Source organism: Helianthus annuus, chromosome 15 (assembly GCF_002127325.2).
Source record: "Helianthus annuus cultivar XRQ/B chromosome 15, HanXRQr2.0-SUNRISE, whole genome shotgun sequence".
Taxonomy (NCBI): Eukaryota; Viridiplantae; Streptophyta; class Magnoliopsida; order Asterales; family Asteraceae; genus Helianthus; species Helianthus annuus.
In genome coordinates this window covers 170,608,944-170,630,353 of record NC_035447.2, presented here as the reverse complement: position 1 = coordinate 170,630,353, position 21,410 = coordinate 170,608,944, and the positions used below count along the sequence as shown (strand labels likewise).

General features: G+C 34.7%; 2 protein-coding genes across 3 annotated transcripts; one reads left to right on the top strand and one right to left on the bottom strand.

Moving 5' to 3' along the window:
* The first annotated feature begins 9,486 nt into the window (after positions 1-9,486).
* Positions 9,487-11,153, top strand: LOC110912777 (RING-H2 finger protein ATL74-like). Its single transcript, XM_022157582.2, has one exon. It carries the CDS (start codon positions 10,486-10,488, stop codon positions 11,029-11,031), a length of 546 nt encoding a protein of 181 aa, XP_022013274.1. The 5' UTR covers positions 9,487-10,485; the 3' UTR covers positions 11,032-11,153.
* Positions 11,154-13,521: 2,368 nt separating this feature from the next.
* LOC110912776 (U-box domain-containing protein 62) lies at positions 13,522-20,473 on the bottom strand. 2 transcript variants are annotated; one of them, XM_022157580.2, is made up of 8 exons: positions 19,867-20,473; positions 18,347-18,653; positions 17,476-17,557; positions 17,347-17,404; positions 15,982-16,070; positions 15,130-15,216; positions 14,533-14,603; positions 13,522-13,828 (listed from the first exon to the last, which is right to left on the bottom strand). In XM_022157580.2, exons 1-8 carry the CDS (start codon positions 20,243-20,245, stop codon positions 13,705-13,707), a joined length of 1,197 nt encoding a protein of 398 aa, XP_022013272.1. In that variant the 5' UTR covers positions 20,246-20,473; the 3' UTR covers positions 13,522-13,704. The 2 variants fall into 2 exon arrangements, with proteins under 2 accessions (XP_022013272.1, XP_022013273.1); XM_022157581.2 differs by lacking the exon at positions 13,522-13,828 and having other exon boundaries at positions 14,538-14,614.
* Between the last annotated feature and the right edge of the window lie 937 nt (positions 20,474-21,410).

Here is a 21,410-nt window from a genome sequence, read left to right as displayed (position 1 = left end):
AATAAATAAAGTAAAACAAATATCTAACTAATTGGGCCATAATTTCAATCATATTATTAATAATTTGGGCAATTGGGCCACTGTTTTAATAGAGCTCTTTTATTCTACAAGTTTGAGTTGGTTAGGGGTATCCTTGTATTATCTTAGGGGTATTCTTGGTATAAAACCGAAAAAAATACACTACGAATACGCAGTTGAACCGTAGCCCGTGATACGGCTGCTAAAGCATTAGGTCCGCCCCTGGTAGTAATCTTGCGGGTCGGGAAACATGGTGCATTCCTATAATATATTGTATCCGTCTAAATAGCTCGTTGTTTCTTTGGTTGCAGCTAATAAAACATACATAAAATAATAAAACGAAAAAGCTTATACAAGTCCATAAATTAGTTTATAGCATTAAAAATCTTATGGGATGCTCAAATGATGTTTTCCTCCCAAAATCCAAAACCAATCATAGTCATACAATATATGCTAAAAAGCTTACTAAATTCATCCGTATAATATAACCGGTTCTTCACCTCATATTTTCATTTACTAAACTACTGTTATTTTAAAGGTGATATCGGTAATGGTACAAGCAAGAACACAAACGACATGATTATTACAAACATCAAGGAAATATATAATTCTAAGGGGAGTGGGGTGGTCACTAATGATAGAATTCCATCACTCACAAGCATCTAATCAACTCCTGTCATGTCATCAGCCACTATTCTATCACTCACAAGTATTTTGTAGTGGCGGTGGTCACTAGTGATAGAATTCAATCACTCACAAATTTTTTTAATTTTTATTTTTAAATTAGAAATTAACAATAAAACACTAAAATTATAAATTTCATTAAAATTAAAACATACTAGAAATATTTTAGGCTACAATTTAAAAAAAAATACTAAAAAAACTCTACTCCTCGCCCGACTCATGAAACTCCAAACCTAAAGAACCTACTAGTTCGATTAAATCGTATCTCAACCGAAAGTGAGTTTCTTCATCACGCAATTCTTGTTGGATATTTTGTGGAACTTGAACTTGTGTAGAAGGATCCGGCATCTAATCCGGAGATATTGCACGTCCGTCTTCTTTGATTATCATATTGTGCAATATGATACATGCATATACTATGCTATGTATTGCTTTCTTGTTCATCGCACGAACCGGTCGGTGTAGTATACCCCATCTACCCTTTAAAACACCAAAAGCCCTCATAACATCTTTTCTTGGTGATTCTTGCAGTTTTTTTTAACACGGTTTCTTTAGCCTCGACAGGAAATGAGGGAGCTTTCACAAAAACAGACCATGACTGGTAGATACCATCCACAAGAAAAAAGCCTCGTCTGTAATATCGTCCGTTAACATAGAAAGGAGAGGAAGGTGTGGTACCATCCGTTACGGTTTGAAACAACGGCGACGTGTGCAACACATTGATGTCGTTGTTTGAACCTGGAAAACCGAAATATGAATGCCAAATCCATAAATCATTCGACACCACCGCTTCTAGTATGATGGTTGGTCTTTTGATGTCACCCCTAACATACGCCCCTCGCAACTCTTTTGGACAATTTTTCCACTCGATATGTGTACAATCGATGCTACCGAGCATCTCTGGAAAATGCCATCTAGCCTCATGTGCAGCGTAAATACGTGAGATGTCGTGGCTCGTCGGTTTACGTAAAAACTCTTTACCATACAACTTAATGACTGTGTTGCAAAAAAATTGCAGACATTCACGGGAAGTTCTGGACGCTATAGCTAGGTATTCATCATATTGATCGGGAGGGTTACCTGTCGCTAGTTGTCGAATGGCGGACGTGCATTTTTGTATCGCCGTGAAACTTGGTTTGCCCCTCGCATCTTAACCTTCTTGAAACCATTCCTCGCTTGCTTCGATGTCTCCAACAATCTTTAAAAATAATTCTTTTGGTAAACGAAACCGATCTCTAAATGTCTCGGCATTGTAGAGCGGATTCTCCACAAAATAATCATTCATTAACACTTCGTTGGCACGTATACGATCACGATCTACCATCTTCTTCTTTGGGCGGGACGAACTAGTATCAAGTTCGTTATACACCGACACAAAATATTTTAGCGTCTCATTGTCGGAAGACGACTCGGTATCGCTATCGCTAGACATCGGAAACGTCGAATCCGTAGGGAACTCCATTTGAGAAAGATATAGATTGTGTGAAATGGATTTATGTTTTGGTGTGTGTGAAATGGTTTAAAATGGAGATATATATAGATAAAATGTTTAAAGATTTTTTTAATTAACTTTACCGTTGAATAACGGTCGAAAAATGGAGCAACGTTCAAATTCGTTCGATATTCAACGCGTGATATAAACAACGCGTTACAATTTCAACGCGTTATAAATAGCGGCGGCGGAGGTGTGCGATCAAGTTCCACGCGTGATGGGGTGGCCATCACGGACCACCCCCACTCCCCTTATATACTAATATCTTGACTATACAAACTTTTCACTTTTATTATTTTATTTTTATGTATGTTTTTATATTTAATTTTTACTTTAGTTTTTTATGTTAGTTAATTTAATTTAAAATTATATTCAAATATATAAGAAAAAATATATATAATTAAAATATAATAATAGTAGTTTGATTTATATATATAAATTAATTATAGAAGTAGGTGGTCACCTAAAGATTGAAAAATGTTGTAGCATATGTACAACATCACTTCCAGCCATGGCATCACTCAACACAAAATCCCACCGTTAAAAACTAGACAATTATTAGTACTGAAACAAGTGAGTCTAAAGTGTGTTAAATAAAAGTATGTAGCTTAAATTTAAATAAACGTTATTTTAACCAAATAGTTTATTTCACAACCGGGTCTTTTTTTTTTTTTTTACGAAAAGCAACAACCGTCACCAAGCTTAATTCACCGGACATCCAGAAAGGATCAAGGATGTAACATCATCCCCCGACATACACCTGTTTTGTGACCAAGTTACTAAATATAAAAAGCTTTTACTAGATCATGTGTTATGTAGGTATGCTCGTGTATAGAGGTATGTGGGTGTTTGTTTGGTGTGATTAGGGATGGCAAAAATACCCGAGCCCGACGGCTATGTTCGAAACCCGACACAAATGGGACGGGTATACCCGATACCCGATGGGTATTGGGCCGGGTATGGGATTAGTTTTAAAAATTTTCACGGGTATGTTTCGGTGAATCTATACCAAATAAAATAATGATAACTAACTGATTACGTCACATGACACAATTCTATGAGCCACAAATTTTTTTTCTTATTTTTTTTCCACCACTGTAATTTTTTTAATTTAAATAAATTAGTTAAAAAAACAATAGTATAAATGGAAAAGAAAACATAGGATTGTTGGACCTTAACATGACCTACCATATTCTAAAACATCGAAGGTTATGTCAGGAATACAAAATATTCTACATATACAAAAGCAAGAGAATTCTAGAGAATTGTTTGTCATTATTGGGGGTGTGTATGGGTCGGTTTGGGTCGGTTTTGACCAAAAATCATAACCATAACCGTTATATCGGTTATTAGATAACCATAACCATAACCGATCGGTTATGGTGGTTATGGTTATTCGGTTTTGATGGTTATAGCGGGTCGGTTATGGGTGGTTAACCGTGTATTTAGCTTAGCTAAAAATAGCTTAATTTTTTTAACTTGGAATAAATTATTATTGCATATTTGTATATACTAGTATATTACATAGTATTAAAAAAATACATATAATCTATAATATTAATACCAATTATTATTGAATATTCAAATAAAGTGATATGATAGATTCTATAAATTCAAATAAACATTCAACCAAAACCACAAAACCAAAACCACAAAATGATATGAAAAACCAATAAGTACTAAAAATCTTTAGTCAAAAATATCAAATATTAAAAATATGGTGAAAAGTCCTAAATCCTACAAAGATTTATTACATGTCAGTTCGGTTCGGTTATGGTGGGTATAAAAAAAATAATAACCATAATCGACCCGCTACATTCGGTTTTCAAAAAAACCATTAACCGACCCACCTGTTTTTTATTTGGTTCGGTTTTTTCGGTTCGATTTTATCGATTAATTCGGTTATGGTTCGATTAATTCGGTTTTTTGCACACCCCTAGTCATTATATTAGTAATATTTTGACTGTACATGGCCTATATATAAAGGAGGATCTCAAAAGATACTCAAATAATCTTTTAGACTATGTTCTAGTGGGTTACATTAAAATTGTAAAAAATTTATGTCACATGTTAGTGCTTTAATTAATTACACTCATAATAACTATGTAGCAGTTTAACTAAAAATTTGGATGATGTAATTGACTAAATTAAGATTTTTCACTCTTTTCACACATAAAGCCCTCATAAATATCGAGTTAGGGGCTGTTTGTTTACCTCTTAATGAGGCTCTTAATGGTTCAGACCTTTTACTAGTTTAGCACTTAATGGTTCAGACTGTTTGTTTCGCGAGTAGAAGTATGAATGGTTCAGAGATTTGCCTCTGAATGATTAAGCATTATACTGAGTTTGAATGGTTAAGACATCTAATCTGAATTAGTCAGACATTTGCCTCTGAACGGTTAAGCATTATACTGGCTCTTAATGGTTTAGACATCTTACTGGTTCAGCACTTAATGGTTCAGACCTCTTACTCGTTCAGCACTTAACCATTCAAAAGTTGCCAAACAACACCTTAGTTAGCCGAGCTCTTATAAACTCGAGAGCAACTCCTTATATAAAAAGTTCATTAACGGGAACAAACACAAATTGAGTTTACATTTGAGGTGGGTAACTAAATAAAATCCCAATTTGTAAAAGAACCTTCAAATTTGCACACTTGTCAACAAATAAATCCCATGTTCCAACTTAAATGCAACTCTTTATTAGGTGACCAACATTACCCCCTTTATTAGAATTGGACTACACCCCATATCATATTATATGGTCCCACCTTTGGGTTGGCCATCTAGCCTTGTCAAATCTTTTGGTTTATTTGAATGTCATTGTCTATATTACCAACATGATTTGCCAACCATTCGATGGCATTTTTGTTGTGAATTGACGTTTGTACGTTGCGTATGATTTATAGTGCGTTAACGTGTAGTGTCTATCATTACTTGTCAAAGTCACATAAGGCAAGATTTGTGAAATGTGGCCAACAAAGACTTTAAAATGCTTAAATGGTCGATTGGTCTTATAGTTGTTTGGTACCATGAATATCATCTATGTTGACATTAATACTTTAAGCACTAATGGTGGTAGTGATGCCGGAGCAACCGAAGATGTTTAAGTTTGATGTTTAAATCTAATTCACTTATCCATTTTTAGTTTGTTTATTTTTGTTTTGATTTTATCTCTATGTTAGTTATTATATGGAGCTCTACAAGTATTATAGTTTTATGTGGAAAAAATATGGTGAATTTTATGAATTATTGAGTTGTTGTTTCTCTCTTTGTGAATCAAGTTCACTTCTTAGCTCACCTGCATGCGTTGGTAGCAGAGCCTTGGTTATAAAATGGTTGTTCGTGAAAGAGAACAACCTTCCATCCCTACCCACGGAATGTCAAGATTCAACGGCTCCAAAAATGGATCTTAGATCTTGAAAATAAATATTAAGATTAAGCGCCTATGATAGATGATCCAATATCTTGAGTTCCAACAAGAGATGCGTGACAAAAAAAAAAGTTGAATACCATCATTTGGACGAAGTTGGCGACGAAGAGGAGAACCCTTTCGACCATCCCCAACCCTGGTTACTCGAATCTGGTCAAAGGTGTTTATTGGAAAACGAACCCAGATTCGATGAAGACAGGTGTTGGTGCAAAAGGTTCTTAGCGAAGTTATAGTTCAATAGGATGAACAAATGAAAGATAAAACAATATGGATCGTGAGGTTAGGCTTAAAGTGCGGGAATATTCCAAAGTTTCTTAAGGTGGTTTCCTGGAATTTTATCATTTTAGAGTGACAAATGTTTGTATCCTAACGTTGAACCTGTTTCCCAAGTTTTCAAGACTCGAGGACAAGCCCTTTTCAAAGACGGGGAGAAGGAAGTGGAAAGACCCGCCAACCCAATAGACCTGAGACAAGATAGTCCCGATGGTACTGATCTAGAGTCGCGTGAGACGAACTATGGAACTAAACTATTTGAGCAAGTCAAATATGGAGTGAACAAGAAACAGCCTGATGTTACTTTTCAAAAAGGCTTTGGTCAAGAGGCAAAAGTCAAGGTCGAGCTTTCTCTTGTAAAGGCGGGGAGTATGATGTCGGAGCATCTGATAGTCTTTAAGTTTGAATTTTACATTTAATTTATGTAACCTTTTTTATAGTTAAAGGAGGTTTTATTTCACATTGTGCAAGTTACAGTAAAGTTCCTCATTTACATGTTGCTTACGTGACATGATAAAGCAGTAGGGGTTTTATTCCACACATTTAGCCCTAAAATGCATAGAATAAAATTGTTGTTTCTAATCTTGGTGAGTTTGATAATTATACTTCGAAATATGAATAAATACAAAACAAAAAAATCGAAGAATAGAAATTATTTAACATAAAAATACTGTAAAGGTGGCAATTCGTGACTTGTTTAAAATATGATTAAACTTGTTTAATAGTTGAAATTTTATATATTTTTTAAATAGTCAAATTTAGGTGGGAAAATCTTATTTCTTAAATAGTGAAATTTTATATATACTTTTTTCAAACATTAAAAAAAACTATTAACCAAGGGCTTGTCATATAATCGTGTTTTTATAGATGACAATGGAATCCGAACCTGATGGGAAAATCTGAAACCCAAAACATTCTGGACAGGTATTCGGGTATGATACCAGGTATAATTTTGAAAATTTTTACGTTAAGTGACAGGTATGAGATTAGTGATACACGGGCCTATTATCCGGAAACCCGCCCCCATTTACCCGATAAATATATCAAAACAAGTTTAATTGTAGTATTTATACTTCATCGACCTTTGTCTAGTAACGGTTCATAATAATAGTTTCATACATAAAAAATGATTTTTCTTTCTTTTGAAATATGTATTTAATGATATACTTATTATTTTTTATGATATGAAGTATTAACTTATCTTTTGAGTAATTTATATCATCATAAACTTTATATATTTTAGATATTTTAAACTTTTTATAATGGTAATGATATGTATGTAATTAATCATATTTTAATTTATTGTAGTTGTTAATATTAGAACAATATATACGAATTAGAAATGCTTTTCGAAATTTCAATGGGTATTTATACAAAAAAAAACTTATGGGTATACTTGATATACGAAGATATACCCGATACCCGAAACACACATTTTTTATTTACCTATTAAAAAGGTTCCAAAAACTTTTTTAGATCACTCTCTTGAGTTACATAAAGAATAAGCGTTATAAAGCTTGACTACAAAGACTATTTGAGAATTTGTATCTGAAATTCATGAATAGTACATAACTTGGCATTATATTTGTATTATTTTCTGTATATTATAAGAATGATGTTGTGTCTCTTTTTATATAAGCACACTCATAAATAAAGTATTAAATTGAGTTTCATATTTTGGCATTATTTTTAAGGTTTCTTTTTAGGTTAAAGAGGATTTGGTGATTTACATATAACCTTAAAAAGGGGGAATAGTTGCAACCATAATTATGTATAAGAATCTCACATATCCCATAAACACTTAGGGTACAATATGTTCTTTGTTTGTGAAAATCACATAAAACTTTTTTGTGATTTATCAAAATTCCTTTCATAATTACAATACTTGACCTTTCTTTCTTTTCTTGTCGGCAAACTCACATACCTTTTTTTACTGGGAATAATGGATTTTAATAATCCGAAGTATTGTCTGTTGGCCGACAACAGGTCCAACTTCAAAAATTTCTATTGACGGTCCTAACTTTTCACATATTGGCCTTCTATGGACCCTGACTAACAGAATCCTAACGCTGTTAGTCTCTGGTCGCCGGATAAAGGTTTTTGGCCGGAAAACTCAACCTTTTCGACTCAAACCTCTTTGTAACCTTATTATGCACCTTTAGGAACCTTTTCTAGTAAAAAACTCCAATTATTAAGGTCGCCGGAAAAACTCATTTTTCGTCGGAAAACTTCTTTTTGGCCGGGAAACTCAACTTTTTAGCCGGAAAACTCAAAGTTTTCGTCCAAAACCTGTTTGTAACCATAGATCGGACCTTTAGAAACCTTTTTCTAACGAAAGACGTTTTTCCGACGACCGGAGACTAACGACGTTAAGGTTCTGTTAGTCAGGGTCTATTGAAGGCCAATATGTGAAAAGAGGGGACCGCCAGTGGGAATTTCTGAAGTTGGGACCGTTGTCGGCCAACAGGGAATAGTTGTGATTATTAAAATCCATTATTCCTTTTTATTAACTTTTAGATTACATTTTTGTCCACCGTAAAATTTGATTCCTCAAGCCTACGAAGAGGCCCATTTTTCTTCGAGCATTGATACCGCTACACTACAACTCTAGTCTTAATACTTTTATTTAAACTACGATTCGGATATTACACTAATTTTTTTATGTATAAACAAAATTATAATGTTATACTAAAAATCTGTGTAGAAATTCTACACACTTATAATTTTAGGGTAAAGTTCTTGTACAAATAATCTTAACATACTAAACATACAAATTGAAGGAAAACTCAAAAAGACAAGGTGGCATTTTTGTAATTATCAATAACTATCAAAGTTACTCTACAAATATACCTAAAAAAACCTAACCACTCCCCCCACCCCCAAAAAAAACCTAAACCCCCCACCCCCCAAAAACCTAAAAAAACCTAACCCCCCCCCCACCCGCCAAAAACCTAAAAAAAAACCTAACCCCCCCCCCCCCCCCCAAAACCTAAAAAAACCTAACCCCCCCCCCACCCAAGCTAAAATGCTAAAAACTAAACCCCTCAAAAAACCTAAAAAAATCTAAAAAAATAAAAAAAAAACACACAAATTATTTTATTTTATTTTTTTAACATTTTTTATTAAAAAATCGCTACTTTTAGTAGCAGCAAAAAAAATTTTTTTTTTTTTTTTTTCTAACGAAATGTAGCGATTTTTAATAAAAAATGTTAAAAAAAAATTTGTGTTTTTTAGGTATTTTTGGTTGTAACTTTGATAGTTGGTGGTAATTACAAAAATGTCACCTTGTCTTTTTGAGTTTTCCTTTAATTTGTATGTTTAGTATGTTAAGATTATTTGTATTTGATCTTTTGCCTATAATTTTATACTGTATTGTAATTCTCCTATGGATTTAGACATTTGTTTGAACCATCAAGATTAAGTGGAGTGAAGAATAGTATAGACTATAGAGAAAGATTTCTTGTTTGGAATAAAGCATTAAATTTTGTACCCTTAATTGTGATTAAGTGGCATCAGGTGCTTGATTAAAATTCTTAACCCACCCCACCACCCACCCTTTCAATAAAGAGCTTAAACACCCCTGTCTCACCCCCATAAACCCTCTTCTTTCTTTTCACCAACTCAAAACCTCAACAAACCCTAAATAATTTCAGATCAGAACACACAAATTTTCACATACCCACCAACAATTTTCAGTTCCTTTAAGATTTTGTCACTCAATTCCCCACATCTCCCTCTCAATCCATAGAAATTGAAAAAAAAAAAAAAAAGAACAATTTTTTTTCTTGAAACAGAGTACTCTGTTCTTCGAAAATCGAACAAACCCTAGATAATTTCAGATCAAAAACACAAATTTTTCACATACACACCAACAATTTTACTTATTTTAAAGTTTTTGTCACTTAATTCCTCACATCTCCCTCTCAATCCATAGAAATTGAAAAAAAAAACAATTTTTCTTGAAACAGAGCACTCTGTTCTTCGAAAATCGAACAAACCCTTGAAAATTTCAGATCAAAAACACAAATTTTCAAATACCCACCAACAATTTTCAGTTTCTTTAAGATTTTGTCACTCAATACCTCACATCTCCCTCTCAATCCATAGAAATTGAAAAAAAAAACAATTTTTCTTGAAACAGAGCACTCTGTTCTTCGAAAATCGAACAAACCCTTGAAAATTTTAGATCAAAAACACAAATTTTTCACATACCCATCAACAATTTTCACTTATTGCAAAGCTTTTCTCACTCAATTCCACACATCTCCCTCTCAATCCATTGAAATTGAAAAAAAACACAATTTTTTTTTGAAACAGAGCACACTGTTCTTCGAATAATCGAAAAAACCCCTGTTTCTCCAATGAATCCGTTCAAAATCGTACAAGAAAACGATGAATTGAAGAATAAACAAGAAGATCTTGAGAGATCATAATCTAATGGATCTCCAATTCGCAATCTCGTGCGTTGTTCGATTCCCCTGGAGGAAAGAAATCAATACTCTGTTTTCATAATCCTCTGTTTTTTATTTGTATTTTTGATCCAATTATATCGGTTATAATTCTGTTTGTGAGGTGGGTAATCAGTAATGATGATGCAACGTCTACTACTCGATACAGACTCCATGTCGCCGCCGGAGTACGGCGGCGCCGGCAGTAGCCAGGAGCATGAATCGTACAGAAAAGAAGCCGATTTCGATACCAACATGGTGATCATATTGGGGTGTTTACTTTGTGCTTTGATTTGTGCATTGGGGCTTAATTCGATTGTTCGTTGTGCTTTAAGGTGTAGCCGGAGATTGGTTTTTGAAGGCGGTGATGTGGCGGCGACCGGGGTTAAGAAAAAGGCGTTAAAGCAGATTCCGGTGGCGGTTTATGGGGCCGGATTAGAGATTCCGGCGACCGAGTGTCCGATATGTCTTGGGGAGTTTATGGAGGGGGAAAAGATTAGGGTGTTGCCACAATGTAATCATGGGTTTCATGTTAGGTGTATTGATGTGTGGTTGGCTTCGCATTCGTCGTGTCCGACTTGTAGGCGGTCGTTGGCGGAGCCGCCAGTGGTGGTTGTGGGGAGGTCTTTGGGTGGTGGTGTTGGTGGTGGTGATGCTAGTGTGGTTGTTCAAGATGGTGGTTAGTTTAATCATGATTTGATGTAAGATTGTGAAGTTAAATGGTTATTGTTTAGGTTGGTTGTGTAAAAAATATAAAGTATTTGTGTATTTATGTAACATAAATAAACTTTTAATTATAATCATTACATATGATATAAAAGTTTATGGGTGTTTTTGTTTCATTTTGAAATTATAAATTGTTTAAATTGGTCATTGGTTTTTTAGTTTGGCGGTCAACTTTTAAAAGTTTTTTTGGTTGGTCAACTCAACTCAAACTAATCAATCAAGCTGAAAACTTGAGCTAGAACTCAACAGTCGACCCGACTTGTAGCTTGTTAAGCCGACTTATGTTTTAGAGATTAAATATTTCAACTTTAACTCAAAAGGGTCTATAACAAACGGAAAGAGCAAAAATTTGTTGGGAAGGAGCTTAAAAGCATATATGTGGGATATGAGAGGGTACTGGTGGTGTTTGATTGAGATACAAGAGAGAGATCGAAATCTAGAAAAGCGGTTGTTGTATATCTGAATAAATAAAGAGCGGTGCCCGGTTGCATTGGGTGCAAGATGAAGCGATAGAGAGAGACCAGCGACGATAGACCAGTGGTGAACGATAGAGAAAGGAGCGATTGTGGACCACCATCTGCTTGATTGATCCTATGCAATGAAACTTGCACTTACAGGAAGGTTTGATAAGGAAATATAATTACTAAGTGGTTAAGATGGTATTTTATGATAGGTATGGGTTAAAATAAAAATAACAAATAAATTATTCAAGTTAGCCAAGGAGTGAGCTCATACTAACTCGGGCTCAACTTGAAATTTAAAAACTTTGTTTGGTTCGACTCAAATATTATACAAGTTGATTGCGTAATATAACCGGTTTTTCTTATGTTATTTTTGAACAAGTTGCGAGCCACAAGTTATTCGAATAGTAATACCATGAAATAAAAGAGCAAAACTAGAGCAATATGAAATTTGGCATAAAAGAAAATCATTTAAGGTGAGCATCTAGCTACACCAATAAAACTTCTAATTACTATTTTTATGTGATTTATCCTTTTTTATGTAAAATATAATTTATATTTTTTATAACTATTTATATAATGATTCATATAAATTCAAATACATTGTTGTGATTGGTTTATTTAATTCCACATTTTCATAAAACAACAACAACCAAACCCTGAAAATCACACAAGTAGCAAAATTATTGTTAGGGTATAGGGAGGGTGAGATATATACAAACATTATAGATCAGGGACCGAGAGACTGTTTTAATCCACATTTTGATATAAGTTTTTTATGTCAGACACGACTCGAACTTTTTCTTATAAAACTTATATTAAAACATAGATAACATGAATTCGATGTTATATAAAAAGTACATTTGCATAATTGTATTTTCAATGAAAAATAAAAATTAAAAATATCACATCAATTAGGTGTATATTATTATTTTAGAGTAAATTACAAGTTTTGTCCTTTATGCTTACATCAAATTGCAGGCGGTGTCTTTTAGCGTAAAAGTTGACAAGTTCTGTACTTAATGTTCCAAAATCTTGCACGTTATGTTCTTTAGGCCAAACCCAGTTAGATTTTTTGGTTAAATCAAATTACAGAAGGGTACTTTAATCTTTTTACCTGTTTATTTAATATTATTAAAAAAATAAAACAAACCAATTTTAAAAATTATTATTTAATTTGATATTATTCTCTCTCTCTTCTACACTACCATCGCCTCTCACCACCACCATCAACTCTCTCTCTCTCTGTCCTTCACCCACCACCGCAAACCCAACACCACAAACACCCTTCACTCCCAAACAACTTTCGACCTCGGTATTTCCAACCTAACGAACAAACATTATTACATTCAAATTGCCCTGTTATCTGTGACTCCTAAAGTTTGTGGGTGCTTGTTAAAGTACAGAATGTTAGTAACTGTACACAATATAGACTTTGTAGTGTATGGGTTATATACTAGGATGCAACTCTCTTTATGGGTCATGAAAAAGTAATTCATATCAAGTTGAGGCATTCATGAAGGTGCACCCAACTAGGTCTTCCTTGAAAGTTGCAAGTTTTTTTTATTAACCTACTATTAAAAGATTAATTAACATGTGAAGAGGAGGTCTTTAAATACCTGAATTTAGTAGAATTTAGTAGAGGGAGGTCTTGTATTCAAGTCCCACAAACAATAGAAACTAAAAGAAATTTGTCGTTAAAAAAAAAAAAATAAACATGTGAAATTTACGAATGGGTATTATTTTATTTATGTTGTTAATGGGTCTTTGTTTTCACTCTCTTTCGGCTTTTTTTTTTTTTTTTTTTTTGCACTTTACCCTTGACCCCAATCTTCACTTAGACGGATATGGATATCTGTTAGGCGTTGGCGCTGCTCGGCATGACCATAAGGACTCATATGGACGCCCCCTTCTCCCTCATTCTCACAATCTCCACCCGACGTTCGTACCCATTGATGCCTGAAATATACAATTTGATGGCAACAAATAGCACCTGAAATATACAATCACTTTATAACTTTCTTTATATTTTACGCTTGCATATTGTATGGTTTACAAAACACATTAATCGTATTACTAGCAACTCTACTTACAAACGAACTGTCACAAGAACTAAAACTACCATATACGTATACATATGTGTATAAATATAACCTGCAACAGTGGCACATTATAGCCAATTTGGTGCCATCTTGCTTGATGTTGCTTGTGAGGAAGAATTATCAGGAACTTTGGCTAAAGAGCGATATTGCAATTTAATGCTCTCTGCAGTATCCAACGTCTTCACCACATACCTAAACACAATACAGAAAACACCGTAAACATCAACCAATTAGTTTTTTTTTTTTTTTAAAAAAAAGAGTTAATTACTGTTTTCGTCCCTGTGGTTTGTCAAAAATCACTATTTCAGTCCATTAGTTTAAAAATTGTGATTTCAGTCCCTGTGGTTTCACTTTCGTAACCATTTCAGTCCTTGAGGTTTCACTTCCGTAACCATTCAATCCATTTATTCTGTAAGTACAGGGACTGAAATGGTTACGATGTGGACTGAAATGGTTACGAAAGTGAAACCACAGGGACTGAAATCGCAATTTTTAAACTAATGGACTGAAATAGTGATTTTTGACAAACCACAGGGACGAAAACAATAATTAACTCAAAAAAAAAAGAGTTAATTACTGTTTTCGTCCCTGTAGTTTGTCAAAAATCACTATTTCAGTCCATTAGTTTAAAAATTGCGATTTCAGTCCCTGTGGTTTCACTTTCGTAACCATTTCAGTCCCTGTACTTACAGAATAAATGGATTGAAATAGTTACGAAAGTGAAAGCACAGGGACTGAAATGGTTACGAAAGTGAAACCACAGGGACTGAAATCGCAATTTTTAAACTAATGGACTGAAATAGTGATTTTTGACAAACCACAAGGACGAAAACAGTAATTAACTCAAAAAAAAAAAAAAAAATTTGGAATCACTGCTTGCCAATGACAAGACTGACCATCCATTCAAGCACTGAGTTGTGACAACCGCTTCACAACCAACGAAACGCTCCGGTGTCCTCTTGTTTCCCTGATTCATTGCTTAATCTTGATTTAGTATGCAAAAAAAATTAAACATGAGTAAAATGCCATTTTCGTCCCTGAGGTTTGGCCAGTTTTGCGGCTTTCGTCCAAAGGTTTGTTTTTTCGCATCTGGATCCAAAAGGTTTGAAATCTTGCCATTTTCATCCGGCTCGTTAACTCCATCCATTTTTCTTTGTTAAGTCAAAGGAATCTCCGTCTTTTTTGTTAACTTAAAGGGCAATTCGGTCATTTTCACTTTATGTACCAGCATTTAGCATAATGTACAAGTACTCAAAAGACCGAAATGCACTTTAAGTTAACAAAAAAGACGAAAATTCCCCCTGACTTAACGGAGAAAAATGGATGGAGTTAATGAGTCGGATGAAAATGGCAAGATTTCAAACCTTTGGATCTATATGGGAAAAAACAAGCCTTTGGACAAAAGTCGCAAAATTGGCCAAACCTCAGGGACGAAAATGGCATTTTACTCATTAAAAATTAACTTAGCATTTTTAATGATAATTAACAAAAACCTTAATGATAACGCGGTCAGCAACAGAAAATGGAAACTGGAGACCTCTGCCTCGTGTGTCCATTGAATCATTGTAATTAGCCCTGTCCTGCATCCATAGAGATCACGTCTATCATGTCAATTTTCAACACAAATAGACAACTCACATTGAGCTAATTCGAGGCAGCAATTCCGGCCCGTTTACCTAAACTGGGTCGATTTGGTTTCATTTTATATCCAATGGGTCAAACTTTATTGTAGCAATATAGTGTACATAATCTCATTGAATACACTTATTCTTCATAAAAGAATTTAAATAGAAACTAAATGTCGATTGGTTGGCCCAACATGACCCGCGCACATATTGACCCATATTAAAAGCTACCAGCTCTAACCCACCCCGTTTTTACCGTTACGCAACCACCTGACCCGCCTTTTTAGCCACCTCTAAAAAATATATGAAGTACACGAATGGTCCTTGTGGTTGACCAAAATTTTGGATTTGGTCCCTAGCTTTCTAAAAGTACACGTATGGTCCCTGTGGTTTACACTTTGTAACGCATTTAGTCCCTAGATTTTTCCAAAAGTACATGGATGGTCCTTGTGGCTTGCACATTGTAACGCATTTAGTCCCTAACTTGGACCTGCTAAAACCTTTAGATCTGTTGGCTACGGACTAAATGCGTTACGAAGTGCAAAGCATAGGGACCATCCGTGTACTTTTGGAAAGCTAGGAACCAAATCCAAAATTTTGGTAAACCACGGGGATTATCTGTGTACTTTACTCAAAAATATATTATATACGTAACTTACTTTCTAAATGGAAAATTTCCACATTACTTGATGTACGGTTCTACGAAAAAAAATAACGAACCTGGTCTAATCTCTCTCTTCTTCTTTTAGACGCATGGTGAACTTGCGACTCTTCTTCCCTACGAAACGCCAAAACAGCAGATCGCAAAGCTACACACAAGTAGACCCAAATTTATATTTGCATAAATCTATAGTTGTAAAATCGGTTCATCTCTAACAAGTCAACTTGGAAAAACAAACCGTTAGCTACAAAGACACGGGCCAAATGAGTCAAACGGGTCAAATGTCATCCAAAGTGTATATATATATATATATAGGGGTAGGTTAACGTACAAATGCGCTTATAGTACATTACGTACGCTATAATCTCAGCCGTCCGATCATCTTCTCGCATTGAATTCGCATGTTGTTTTTTTGTAACAATTTCGCATGTTGGTTTTTTAACATGCGATTTCATCAAAAATTACACATGCGAAATTGTAACAAAAAACAACATGCTATTTCATCAAAATTATCACATGCGAAATTGAATTACCACATGCGAAATTGTTACAAAAACACAACCTGCTATTTTATCAAAATTATCACATGCGAAATTGAATTACCACATGCGAAATTGTTACAAAAAAACAACCTTCTATTTCATCAAAATTATCACATGCGAAATTGTTACAAAAAAACACCTGCTATTTCATCAAATTTATCACATGCGAAATTATTACAAAAAAAAAACAACATGCGATTTTCATTGCGGGAAGATGATCGGACGGCTGAGATTGTAGCGTACGTAATGTACGATAAGGGAATTTGTACAGTACCCTTTACCTATATATATATATATATATATATATAGGGAGAAGATCATGCGAGAACCACCTCTTATTTTTTGAGAACCGCGAGAACCAATGTGAACACACCAAAAATGCCTAAAAATAGCTAAAAATCACACAAATTTTTTTTTTTAAATATTTTTTATATAAAAATCGCTACTTTTCGAAGCCAAAAAAGATTTTTTTTTTTTTGCCACTAAAAGTAGCGATTTGAGCATAAAAAATATTTTTTAAAAAAAATAGATTTTTTTTATTTTTTAGGTTTTTTGGGGATTTAGTTTTTAGCATTTTAGCTTGGGGGGGGGGGGGGGGTAGGTTTTTGGGGGGGGGGGGGGTTAGGTTTTTTTAGCTATTTTAGGTTGTGTTCACATTGGTTCTCACAATAAGGGTGGTTCTCGCATGAGCCCCTCCCTATATATATATATATATATATATATATATATATTTGCATAAAACTTCCTAGATCATTATATTACAAAAACTACATAGATAATGAAGTACTAATATGATTTTTGTAATCGTATATAAGACATTGTATATTTATATAAAATAAAAATCATAAACTGATTATGAAAAAACGGTAAAATTAATCTTACCTAGATTTGGAGCCACTGAATCTTCTGTCACGAGGCGTGAACAAGTATGACATGCTTTCTGAAAAAACGCATTGTATGAAAACAAAGTCGGCAAAAAATCATATAAAAGACACGATTATTTAAACTTACAATCTTCATAACATGCTGCATTCCACCACTACCAAAAGAATGCCCACATGGCAATATCATAGCATCATCCATAAGCGCTCCTCTGTACGGACACAGTCATACTTTAAATAAGGGTAAATTGCATTTTACGTCCTTTAAGTTTCAGCAAAATTTCACCTTTAACTAACGAAATTACAACGGATGTCCTTTATGTTATAATTTCTTTACGGCAGATGTCCTTTATGTTTTAATTTCTTTACAACGGATGTCCTTTATTTTTGTAATCTTTTTAGAGTAAATTACAAAAATCGTCCTTTATGTATGTCACTTATTGCAAACTGTGTACTTTGTCTTCAATAATTACAGAAAACGTCCTCGATGTATGCAAACCCTTGCAAGTTATGTCCTTTAGCCCTAACTTAGTTAATTTTTTGTGGTTAAATCTGACCAAATGGACCCCACATGAGGGTATTTTGGTCATTTTACTCTCATGTGAGGTCCATTTGGTCAGATCTAACCACAAAAATACCCTCATGTAGGGTCCATTTGGTCAGATTTGACCACAAAAATTAACTGAGTTAGGACTAAAGGACATAACTTGCAAGGGTTTGCAAACATCGAGTACGTTTTTTGTAATTACTGAAGACAAAGGACACAGTTTACAATAAGTGACATACATAAAGGACGATTTTTGTAATTTACTCATCTTTTTAAGGAGAAAGGACACCGCCTGTAAAGAAATTAGAACATAAAGGACATCCGTTGTAATTTCATTAGTTAAATGACAATGCCCGAAATTTTGTTGAAACTTACAGGACGTAAAATGCAATTTCCCCTTTAAATAATAATAGTTAAAAACAAGAGCAAAACAAACGAATACGTAGAAGCTCACGTTAAAGGATCTGAGAGTATTGCTCTAAGTGAGTCTCCGGATTCCCCGGCATACGAAACATCCTTTCTTCCACTAAACCCGCAACCGTTTTCTACCACTGTATCTTTGACCCCTGACGCTAAACCCTCGGTCCCATGAAGATACTGTGAATAGTACAATTCACCATCACGGTCCACAAGTGTGACGGCATTCGGGGGGTACCGACTCAATTCTTGCAGGTGGTTGTCGCTAGAACTCGGTTTTACATCGTTTAAATCGTTTCCGGGAGGCACAAGACTTCCTACCTTCAATACTTCCCTCCTAGAACCTAACACCGGAATCAAACAAACATACATAAAATAATTTTCACTTCAAGGTAAAACTTTTTTCAAATTTGAAAAGTCACAAGGTTTAGATATAGCTTTTTAGGTTGTACTGACTAAGTAGTTAGTGCGGTAAAAAAATCGGTTATCGGTCAAGGACTGATATTTGAGATATCGGTAATCGCGGTGGGATATCGATAATTTTAATAACATGCAGAATTTATATATACTCTCCTACCATTAACAAATTAACCTTTTGCAACTTGCAAAACACTAACAATTGTAGCAAGTAGGAACTCGTTAAGACTTAAAACACTAACAATTAACAATTAAGACTTAAAACACTAATAGCAGCAATAAGAAGAAAGACGAATGGAAGAACTAAGAAGAAAGATACTGATATCGGGAACATCAGTGATATATTGGTCAAATACATGGTTGTAAAAATCCCGACTAGTCTCCGATTAGTCGCCGATTAATCACTAATCGGAGGTTCACCGATTAATGGTTGATTTATCGCTAGGCGGTCAATGGCGGTCCTATTCTGGCCAAATTTTGGCCAAACGCCGGCCAAATTTCGACCAAACCTTATAAAATCCTTCCAAATACTTTAAAAAATGGTCAATGGGGGGTTAAAACATGTCTACTTTAAAAAAACTACACATAAAAGTGTGTGTGTGTATATATGTAACTAAAAATTACATATACTCAATCCGATTAATCCCTGTTAATCCTGATTAATCGATAGTCGGTACCCCACCGCCCGACTAGCGCCTAGCGATTCTTACAACACTGGTCAAATATCGGTCCAACACCGGTCAAATATCGGTCAATATCGCCGATAATATCGGTACTGATATTCTGACCGATATCTCACAAGGGGACCGATAACCGATATATCGGTAATGTATCGCGATATTAACTGCATACCAATACACATAGGTTATTCATATATCAACCAATATATATATAGTGCTTATTTATGTCCCACGCGTAGAAAAAGCAGCGCGCTTTTGCGCCTAAATGTTAGACCCTATTAACCCAGGGCGCAAGGCATTCCTTATGGTCCGGTATCAATAGGGTGTCACATACAAACATCCATCAATGATTCAATTCTACAATAACTTGTGTTGCATCAAACTGAGACAGACGGATGGCAGATAATATAAACATAAACTTCCAACTCCATAAACACGAAAACTAAAACCGAAAACTTACCAAAAGCCGAAATCCGATCCAACTTCACACTCCCATCCTTTTCACTACCATGACCACCACCACCACCCTCCACATCCTCTTCCTCTTCATCATCATCACCATCCGACCCATCCGAGCCTCTTGCATTTCCACCATCCCAATTCTGCATACCATGGTTTCGAATCGAGCCAGAGTCATACATACTCTGCTGATAATACCGGTGCTGGTGATCAATAAAGCCAGTAAGTTCACGAGTAGCTTTACCGTTATTATTGTTATTACTACTACTGCTGCCAGCAAGAGGATGATGGAAACTTGAATTGGGGTCGTTTTGGAAGAGGGTCTGGTGGCGGTTGTTGTTGGTGTGTGATAGGGCTAAAGTGGTCTCCTCCGAAGCCATTTTTTGAAACCCTAACCCTGGTTTTTGATTGGATTTTGTGGGGTTATGTAGGATGGATCATGGATGGTTGAATTGAAGTGGGGATTGGGTAATTGAGGAGATGTGGGTTCAATGGGGGTTGATTGAAGTAATTTGATTTTGGTGGAGATCGAGAGATTGTTAGGGATTTTAGAGATGAGGGTGAGATCAAGGATGAACAGGTTTGAGTTGTTTATCAAGTATGAACATCTCAAGAGGTTAAGACATTAAGATAAGAATAAGTAATTTCGGCTTGGGATGAGCATGGTACTTGTTTGGTATCGAACTAGGACTGGTATCGAAAATCCTCAAAAGTGAGTACTGGTATCGGTACCGGTACTGAATATACCTGGTACGTACCGGTATTCTAGATTAAAAACCGGTAAATACCGGTACCATACCAGACTGGTACCGAACCGGTACCGAAAATATCAAAAGTCGGTACCGAAAATATACCAGGTTCGGTAAATTCGGTACCAATACCCGGTACCATTTGCTCATCCCTAATTTCGGTACATGATCGTGTTCAAAAGGATATTAATACGTGTTTTATATCGATAAAAAACAATATAAACAAATATAATTAGTGGCTCTGATAGTCGTGATGATATTGGTACGAGTGTTGTTTGGTAGGGATTGACGTAATAATAGACACTCACTATAGTTTACGATATAAAAAAGGTACTCTATTGTGAATGCAACTCCGGTTTTAACAAAATTTATATTGAAACCATAAAAATGGGTGTTGGTACTGCTACTGAAGTTGTTAAGATGTTACCGGTTTAATTCGCCACGGTAAAAAAAAAACAAAAAATCAATTATATTTGAATCGTTCGCATTTAAGCAAAACTTGTATTGAAGCGTAGATAGGTATAAGGATGTCGCATCGGTAAATTCAATTTTTTGCAGGACATTACGTTTTTATTATTAGAATAACGTAGAGTAAATGACATCAATTTATATATAAAAAAGCAAGTGTGAGGTAAATTAGATAAAATGTATGTTTGTGCTTCGATTAATTATATATTACTATTAACAAGTTGGTTTCGAAGAAAGATATATCGATACGTAGATAAAAATAAGCATGTCTTAACAGCATACTCATACTTTTATAAAACATTGAATATCAAAAGTCATAAGATAATTA